Source organism: Aphanomyces invadans (assembly GCF_000520115.1).
Source record: "Aphanomyces invadans strain NJM9701 unplaced genomic scaffold supercont1.24, whole genome shotgun sequence".
Lineage (NCBI taxonomy): Eukaryota > Oomycota > Saprolegniomycetes > Saprolegniales > Verrucalvaceae > Aphanomyces > Aphanomyces invadans.
In genome coordinates this window covers 566,167-574,662 of record NW_008580169.1, presented here as the reverse complement: position 1 = coordinate 574,662, position 8,496 = coordinate 566,167, and the positions used below count along the sequence as shown (strand labels likewise).

Below are 8,496 nucleotides of genomic sequence, written 5' to 3'. Positions count from 1 at the left end.
CAGAGGAGGCCAAGGTGACGCTACTCACGTGCAGTCGAACAGGACGTGATCGTCAAGATGCAAGGGCCTCCACACGCGACATCAAATTCATAAATAAATCCCAATGAGCAACGTATCTCGATGGATGCGACAGGCCAATCAGCCCCCCATCGTCGGTGGCATCAAGAAACGATACAACCTTGACGGAGTTGGGAAGCCTGAAGAGATTCCCAAGACTGCCGAACTGAAGACATTTATGCACAAGCTCTGCAATGCTAGAAGAATGTCATTTGCACCCAGATCATAAACTTTCTAAAGCGTAACCAGAGTGGCTCGACACCTATTTGGCCACAACAAACTGTGGGTTTCAGTCCCTGCTGAAGCTCCAGCAAAGACTTTGCTCGCACCACCGCTCCCAGCGACATCGGCCAACGAAAAGAGATCGAAGCCAGATGGACCTCAAGGTCACACGATGGGACATTGCTCTGGACTTTTACAAGGCATTCAACGGCTTTCGCAACGATACAATCATCAACGTGGGCGAGACTGGTATGACCTGTGACATTATCCTAATGAAATTTGGTCTGCTCAAAATCGATGTTCAAGGATTGCAATTGGGCACAAACTTTCATATTTTTTGACCGCATTGCTTGGTGTTCAAGCAAACGTAAAAAAGCTGCCGATCCTGTTTAACATGAGACGGGTACCCAGTGAAAACATCGAGTCAAACGAGTTCGACAAGTTTCCAGTTGGCCACCACTACGCCATCGAGGAACGCGGCTGGATGAATTCTCGCATATGGCCGTACTATGCTGCAAGGTTCTGCGACACCGAGTGCGTGAGCTTTTATTCTGCTGGATGGCAACTTGATTCCCATGTAAGCAAGGAAGGACTCAATTTTGCCAACGAAGAGCCTGGGTGTGTCGTGGCTGCCATTCCACCCAACGCGACATCCAAGGGCTGCTATGCAGCCCTTGGATGACGGGATTATGGCCTAGCAAATTGAAATTCCATGGGATTCAAATCGATCTGCCAGCACGACTTTGTATCGCGCTCACATTGCGCAAAAGATGTGGGGTAATTCATGCGGAGAGAGTACCCCCAGTCTTCTTCCTGAATCTAAGGATGGGAAAGAGCAAACACCACGCACGTAATCTTGCCGGTAATACATAGAGCATCAGTTGCGGTCTCGACTTGTAAGATCCACCGAAGGTCTACAGGAAACGTTTCCCGGCATCGGAGTCGAACTTGGCTATGTCAAGCTTCACTAGCTTGGTAACCATGTGGTTGTTTCTCTCGATCATTGCCTCCTCATATGCGTGGAGAGACTGTGCTTGTGTGTCTTGAAGACACTGGCGCAGTTGGGATGCCGAGGATTCCAGTGTCGAACTGCGGTCGCGAGGTTTGCGACCTCAGTTTGAAAAGCGACACTATGCTCGCTCATCGTTGTGGCTTGGCGCTCGCTCTGGTGGATCGATTCTTCGAGGGTTCGACCTTCTTCGGTTAGCTGGGTGATGTGAGCTTCGAAGGGTTGTGTCGAGGTTTTAAGGGTGATAGTGATTCCTTCAAGCAGTCGCACTCGGGCAACGACAAAGAGAGGAAAAGAGCGACTGGATGTCTCCTTCGCCAAGGATTTTAAGCATGCGGTCGTATACCGCTTGATGGGAAACTGAGATGGTCCTCGGACGAACTTGTAGTGCTACCAAGTTTGGCAGGGCACAAGGAGTTGGTAAAAAAAATGAAGATGGAATGGGCAGGGTTATGCTGCCTATTTCTACTGATGGAACTTTTGGAATATGGAAAGTTAAAGCCACTCCTCGAGAAGTCGCTAGCAACCAAAGCCAACTTGTTGGGAGGGTCGCTGCAATATCAAGAATGATCATGACATGCATCGGGAAAACAGTACCGTACAAGTGTTAAAAGCAGCGAACACATCAACACTTCGTCTCAACCTTTTCTAATAACCTACTTCATCGCCTACACCAATAACTTGATTCTTCACACATTCGTTGGATGAGGTCTGGTCTACTTTGTGCCCCTTGCTTTGCCCCGCCCAGGTCCAGCGTCGGCGGCAATCGAGTGCATTCAACGACGTGACAAGGAGTTGAGATCGTCGTGGCAATTCCGAGGGATATTTAGCCCTGCATGTTCGTCACAGTGAAACCGACAAGGCTGAGAAGCGCGCCTAGCCGCAGCACTTTTCATTTCGTCGCTTGGAAGCATGCGTATCGGAACCCTCGTGACTACAGTCCTCGTCAGCGTCGTGGCTCTCTCGTCCGCCCAAGACCGAGATCGCAAGTCCGGCAACCCCAAGCTCAAGAGCTCCGCGTCCTTTGGCAACTCGGGCGGCAACATCAAGCTGTGCTCGGACGACTGTTCCAGCGGTAGCTACGCCAAACTCAACCTCGCACGTCTGTACGAAGTCGACGCCATGGGCCAGGACGCGAGCAACAAGGCCGAAAACTTCAACAAGGCCGACGGGGTCTGGTCGGCACCCGTCTCGAGCTCCCGTGATGGCGTGAACACGACCACGTACACGTACTCGACGGTCGTCGCGGTCGGCAAGCCCAAAGACGCCAAGACCGCGCAGTTCAACATGACGGCCGTCGTGTACGATACGAACGGCACGGCTTGGAACGGGAACCAGACCGTCAATGTGGCGGCGGGCGCCATCAAGTTTAGCATCTCGCTCGGCCCGTGGCCGTTCCTGGCCGACACGAACAAGCTCCGGTTCGGCGTCCGCGTCGAGACGAAGAGCAAGAACGAGACAACGCCCAAGAGCAAGGGCGAGAAGCACGAGGGAAAGCGCGACCCAAAGAACGGCAAGATCGATCGCATGGACCTGGGCGACACCATGTACCTGGACTCTCCCGCGCAGGCCGTCGTCGACGGCGCGAACGTTGAGATCTGGTCCAACGTGGACGCGTCGCCGGACGGCGCGATCGTCCAGTGGGAGTTCCCGCACTACACCAACACGCTGTACTACGACCCCGTCCTGGGGTCCACAGATCCGACGGTGACCGATACGGGGGCCGCCATCACGACGTCTGTCCCAAGCACCACCACGTCAGCGCCAACTACGACAACTGCGCCGCCAGCTACGACCGTGACTGCGGCACCGACGACGACTCCGCAACCCAGCGCCACTGGTGCCGTCACGTCATCATTTGCTGCCATGGCAGCCTTTTCTGCCGCCACTTTGGCTGCCATCGTTTGAGTGCATGCTATTTGAAGGATGCAATCCTGCAATTTGTCGTGCGCATTCCTTCTGGCAGTGCCATCGGCCGTCTTGCTGCGCCAAGGGCACACAGTGCGTCAGCACAGCATCGTCTGCTCTTAGACCATGAGCATTGTTGCATCGCATCCTCCGCCAACACCACGTTCGTTGGCACGAGGTCGAGACATGCTGCATCGATATATTTCCACGACGTTTTCGCTAGCTAGCCGCTTCTTCTTTTCACAGACGGTCAAGTTGAGTGTTGTGATGCAGTCGTGTGGCGGCGAGAACGCGGAAGCAGTGCCAACGACCAGGACGGCGCACTCACCGTCGGCCGCCATGAAGTTCAGCGGAGGCCATTGGGATGACGCAATGGCGAGGCTATTCTTGGACGTTGAGTAGGCAACGGGCGTGTTGTGGGTGCTATTTGTGGAGTTTCGACGAGAGCGTCGGTGGATCGAGAGAAAGCATGGGTCTGTTCAAGAACCTGGCCAACTCGCTCGGGATGAAGAAGCAGGCGGTGCGGATCTTGGTCGTGGGTCTCGACAACAGTGGCAAGACGACGCTGGTCAACCACCTCAAGCCCAAGAAGCTCCAGTCGCACGAGGTCGCGCCGACCGTCGGATTCCAAGTCGAAGAGTTCACCAAGTATAACCTGAGCTTCACTGTGTTTGACATGTCAGGGCAGGTAAGGTCCACTCGACGAGCTGGCTACCCGCGCATCTCATGGCTCGTTCGCTGTGTTGCCTTAGAGCCGCTACCGGTCGCTGTGGGAAAACTATTACTCGGATGTCCAGGTAGATTGATAGTCGCGGCAATTGCCACAGGTCCTCATTTGGATGCTCCTCGTTTTCTCGTCAGGCCATCATATTCGTCATGGACTCGACCGACTCCATTCGCATGTGCGTCGCCAAGGTAGTCGGCGCCATGATATGCGACCTCTCTGAATTCGTTGGCGGCAGGACGAGCTGGAGCAGATCATCCAGCACAAGGACTTGGCGTCCAAGAAGATTCCGATCCTCTTCTTTGCCAACAAGGTTACGTGGACCTGCATGGCGCGGTACACTGACACGTCTGCCATGTCTAGATGGACCTGGCGCACTCGCTGACGCCGGTCGAGTGCATGGGTCACTTGGAGTTGGATAAACTGACCAACAAAACGTGGCATATCACGTATGCTCTCTCGGATGTACTTGTTCATGTTGTGTTGACGGTGGCGTAGGGCGAGCAATGCCATCACCGGTCATGGTGTCGAGGAAGGCATCCAGTGGCTGGCGGACCAACTGGCCAAGGCCAAGTCGCGAAAGTGACCGCCGTCCCCCTCCACGAGCATGCGTGCACATGAACCCATTCCCAACTAAACAGGTCAAACAAGTACAGAATCATGCCGTGTTATTTTCTCGCGACGTGGTCGGCGTCCACCTCGACGCGGCGGTTGGCGCTGTACCGCATGCTCTGCGCCCATGAGTCAAAGTCAAATGCGTCGTGGATCATCCGCACGAGCTCTTCGGCATGTTCATGTTCTTTCTCGATCGAGTCGATACCCGCGAGCTCGTCGCGTATCCGTCGGTGGAATTCATCGACAGTCCACCCGTGCGTGGTCAGGAATCGCTCGAGGCGGCGTTCCACCATGTCTTGAAACTCAGCATGTGCTTCCTTGCACTCGAGGCGGTACTCCGTTGAGTGTCCTTCGAAGTAGGGGATAACACGGCGCTCAAAGTCCCACAGCTCTACAACTTCATTGAGTTGGATGATGGACTGGTAGACGGACCTTCAAATCCGTCTTCGTCCATGTCGAGCATATATTCCAGCAACTGCGTCGCCATGAGATGGGATGTCTCCCGTAGAAGAGGTCATGGATGCTATCAGTGCTACCTTAGTGATTACCATCTGCGACTTTACTGGTCGCTTCACTTGCTTCGCTTCGCGGTCCACATCTTGGCGCGCCGCCTCGAGGAGCCGCTGGAAGTTCATGGGGCGACTGTTTACAATTCAAAATATCCACAAAAATATTTGTTTTTGATTGAATTTGTCATACATATTCATAGAACAGATGAAAAAACGCGAAAATATTGTCAGTTATGGCAGTTACAACGTGGCCCGCGCGCGCGTGATGGATGTCGGGCGACGACGTCCGCGAGAGCGTGGAGCAGGCGCTTCAACGAGTTGAGCGGCAGCATGCACGAACTATGAAGAGAGAGCAAGATGCACGGAAGGCACGTGCGATGCGAGAAGCCGCCCAACGGTCCCTGGAACATAAACGGTGCTCGGAAATGGAGATGGAAGACGAGCACTCGCGACTCGCGGCAATTTGGCTTCAGAACGAGGAAAAGCGGGAAATGGAGGCGAGACGTAAAGCAGAAGACGATAAACTCCTGGTCCTCCTCGCTGCTGCGCGAAGAAGTGCTAAATCTGCAGGAGCCTGTCTCTCGACACCCGGCCTAAAGGGGCTCGAGCGACTGGCCGAGCTTACAGCCCGCGTGGTTGCCGTGGAAGAAGAGACACAAAAAAAGCGAGCCGACATCGCGGCCAAGCTCCGTTTGCGGTACAGCATTAAGCGCGCTCGGTACGATCTATCGATCTTGACATGTCTGCTGGCGACCCTGAGTGCTGGGTAGGGCCGTTATTGGAAACCACGTCGAGCAACACACGTCAGATTTGATGCACACGGCGATTCTAGAACAGAAGTGGGATACAATGCTGCACTTGGTGGCTGTGGGCGGCATCTCTCCCGATTTTGAGGCTACCCACAGTGGGTTCACGCCGCTCATCATGGCAATGGCGTGGCGCAAGCCTTCCGTGGCGCGGCGGCTCCTGGACGCAGGTGCTTCTATCGACTTTGAATCGGCGCATGGAAGGACTGCCCTCACCGCGGCGATTCTTGCGGACGATATCGACAGTGTTCGGCTGTGCATTGCACGAGGCGCCGATCTTTCCCGAGAATCTCGTACGACGGGGGTCACCCCGCTGCTCTTGGCTGTCGACAAAGGCCGGTCACCCCACGTGCGCGTACTTTTGGAAGCCCATGTCGATCCAAATGCTGCCAATTCCGACGGCATCACGCCTCTCATCCAAGCCACGTTATCCCAGCAAACTGCTGTCGCGAAGATTCTCTTCCACCACGGCGCGTCGCTGTCAACTCGAGGGAAAGACGACCGGACGTGCATCGAGTGGGCGCGGCGGTGCATGTTCCATGACTTTGCAGACACTTTGGAATCGCTCAATTTTGAAGTCGGGTTGGCCAAGGATAGCACGGACGGCGACGACCCACTTCACAACCATGACGCGACGGTGGATGACCAAGATGTGGCAGTCGTGATCCGCCTCGTGGAGCGCGGTGTTGTCGGTCCGAATGCAGAATCGGCAGCAGGATGGACACCGCTTCTTGTGGCGTGCGCACGCGGCACGCTCGCCCAAGTCCAGACACTGCTGGCGCTCGGTAGCATTGCGGTCCATCCGAATCGGCGAGGCCGGACACCGCTCGTGGCGGCTTGTGAACGAGGCGCCGCGGACATGATCACGTGTCTCGTCAACGCAGGAGCGAGCTTTGCGGTCGTCGACTGCCACGGCAAGGATGCTTTTCACGCCCTCGTCGAGTATCCTGAGCTGGTGCAGCTTTGGACCGCCGTTCGCAGCCAGTTCCGACCGACTGTTGCGCTGGGCGTCCCGACGCGCGCCGGGATCGCCCTCGCGGTGGTGGCACACGCTGTGCCCATGCACCAAACGACAATCCCAGACACAACTTCCATCGATGTTCCGCCGGCAACCACTCTGACGTCCCCCGAGGATAACGGCGACGATGACGAACGGCGGAACTGGCAGACTCAACGCACTCAACTGCGTCGCAATCGCGCGAAACTCATGCCGTTCTACGAAGAGCGCGAAAAGATTTTCCGCGCGCAGCAGCGCGGCCGACGGCATGCAGTCAGCGTCCCAACGCGCGATCCGAACGCCGGTCCACCACCGAAAGCGCGGCTCTGCGAGAACTGCCTCGGCGTTCGCGCGACAGTAGTGTGCGTCAAGTGCATCATGGCGTTCTGCGATCGATGCCTCATGGAGCGGCATTACGGACCCGCATACCACCACCACGAAACGATGCCACTGGACAAGGACGTGGGGGTGCACCTCCGTCCTGTCGTTGATGATCACACCGCGATGCACGTCGCTGCAAACGTTGAGCGGTGCAAGCTTGCGCTCGCCGGGATTGCCAAGACTTTTCCGCAGACGGTCCAGCGGCAGCCGTCCAACCAATGTTCATTACTACTGGAAGACGAAGATGGCGATATTCGGGCGAGGAAGCAGGCCGACAAGCGCGCCGCCGACGCCAAACGCCGCGACGCCATCATGAACATGGATGTCCCGCGGGTGGCCGCCACGCGATGCGAAGAGCGAGGTGCGTCTGTCTCGATTGAGGTCGATGCCACAGTGTTCCTGGCCAGGTGATCGGTTGTTTGCTACGCCGTCCGAGCTCTTCCTCGCGCGCAATATGATGCAGCGTGAGAAGTGGGACAAAGCCATTGCGCTGTTTGCAGCTGCCCATGCCATTCAAGTGGATGCGTTCGGTCCGCTGCACCCCCGTGTGGGCCACACATTGCTGGACATGGCTGCTGCGTCCAAGGTAGTGCGCGCGCCGAAAAACCGACGCATGACCCAAGTGAACTAGAGCAAAGGGAACAAGGACTTGTGGACAAATCATCTCCTCGATGCGCTCGAGTGCTTTGAAACGCACTACGATATCGACCACGTCGACGTTGTCGAGACGGCTCGAAAAGTGTGCGGCAGCTGGGTACAACGCCATGGACCGGCCGTCGAATCTATGATATGAAACAGGATGCCCGCAAGATGTACAAGGAAGCCATGGCGTTTTGCCGAGTGACGGAAGTGGCGCGGCGAAAACAACTCGGTGCAGAGCATACTCTGACCAAGGACGCTCACGACGACGCCGTGCGGTTTGCATGCAAGTGGGAGTCGCTCCAAATGTTCCTGGAAGACTCGGTGGGGCAGCAGCTCGAGGACCGACGGACGAATGCCGCGTACTATGCCGATGCCGCCCTCGGCCGGTGCGATGATTTCGTTTCGAAGGGGTCCAGCGACGTTGACATGGTGTCGTGTTGCAGGCTGCCAGCGCAGTTGACGGCCCTGCTCGTGTCGGATCCGGCCGGCCTCGCGCTGTTTTCGTCGTTCTGCGAGCAACGAATGCACGGCATGAATCTCGCGTTCTGGCTCGCAGTCGAACGATTCAAAACGGATGTCCCGCGGGTGGCCGCCACGCGATGCGAAGAGCGAGGTGCGTCTGTCTC

The 8,496-nt window shown here is 56.3% G+C and overlaps 5 protein-coding genes across 5 annotated transcripts; 4 read left to right on the top strand and 1 right to left on the bottom strand.

The window, feature by feature from the left end:
- Positions 1 to 2,200: 2,200 nt before the first annotated feature.
- H310_10071 (hypothetical protein) lies at positions 2,201 to 3,239 on the top strand (the record flags this gene model as incomplete). The annotated part of the gene is made up of 1 exon (XM_008876318.1): positions 2,201 to 3,239. One exon carries the CDS (start codon positions 2,201 to 2,203, stop codon positions 3,194 to 3,196), a length of 996 nt encoding a protein of 331 aa, XP_008874540.1. The 3' UTR covers positions 3,197 to 3,239.
- Positions 3,240 to 3,382: 143 nt separating this feature from the next.
- H310_10070 (hypothetical protein) lies at positions 3,383 to 4,816 on the top strand (the record flags this gene model as incomplete). The annotated part of the gene is made up of 7 exons (XM_008876317.1): positions 3,383 to 3,540; positions 3,599 to 3,884; positions 3,949 to 3,993; positions 4,058 to 4,111; positions 4,159 to 4,233; positions 4,284 to 4,369; positions 4,419 to 4,816. 7 exons carry the CDS (start codon positions 3,383 to 3,385, stop codon positions 4,504 to 4,506), a joined length of 792 nt encoding a protein of 263 aa, XP_008874539.1. The 3' UTR covers positions 4,507 to 4,816.
- H310_10069 (hypothetical protein) lies at positions 4,572 to 5,183 on the bottom strand. Its single transcript, XM_008876316.1, has 3 exons — positions 5,072 to 5,183; positions 4,968 to 5,010; positions 4,572 to 4,926 (listed from the first exon to the last, which is right to left on the bottom strand). Exons 1-3 carry the CDS (start codon positions 5,168 to 5,170, stop codon positions 4,589 to 4,591), a joined length of 480 nt encoding a protein of 159 aa, XP_008874538.1. The 5' UTR covers positions 5,171 to 5,183; the 3' UTR covers positions 4,572 to 4,588.
- Positions 5,184 to 5,421: 238 nt separating this feature from the next.
- H310_10068 (hypothetical protein) lies at positions 5,422 to 7,859 on the top strand (the record flags this gene model as incomplete). Its single annotated transcript, XM_008876315.1, has 3 exons — positions 5,422 to 5,762; positions 5,815 to 7,589; positions 7,636 to 7,859. The coding sequence occupies 3 exons, from the start codon at positions 5,422 to 5,424 to the stop codon at positions 7,857 to 7,859; spliced, it is 2,340 nt and encodes a 779-aa protein (XP_008874537.1).
- A 179-nt stretch (positions 7,860 to 8,038) lies between these two features.
- H310_10067 (hypothetical protein) lies at positions 8,039 to 8,405 on the top strand (the record flags this gene model as incomplete). Its single annotated transcript, XM_008876314.1, has 3 exons — positions 8,039 to 8,256; positions 8,314 to 8,343; positions 8,387 to 8,405. The coding sequence occupies 3 exons, from the start codon at positions 8,039 to 8,041 to the stop codon at positions 8,403 to 8,405; spliced, it is 267 nt and encodes an 88-aa protein (XP_008874536.1).
- Between the last annotated feature and the right edge of the window lie 91 nt (positions 8,406 to 8,496).

Bases quoted from the DNA above. Each gene is read 5' to 3' on its own strand.
- H310_10069 (XM_008876316.1), bottom strand. From the start codon at position 5,170: ATGAACTTCCAGCGGCTCCTCGAGGCGGCGCGCCAAGATGTGGACCGC. The intron at 5,011-5,071 runs GTAGCACTGATA...ATGGCGACGCAG, and splicing joins CGCAGATGGTAATCACTAAG to TTGCTGGAATATATGCTCGA. The intron at 4,927-4,967 runs GTCCGTCTACCA...ATGAAGTTGTAG, and splicing joins GGACGAAGACGGATTTGAAG to AGCTGTGGGACTTTGAGCGC.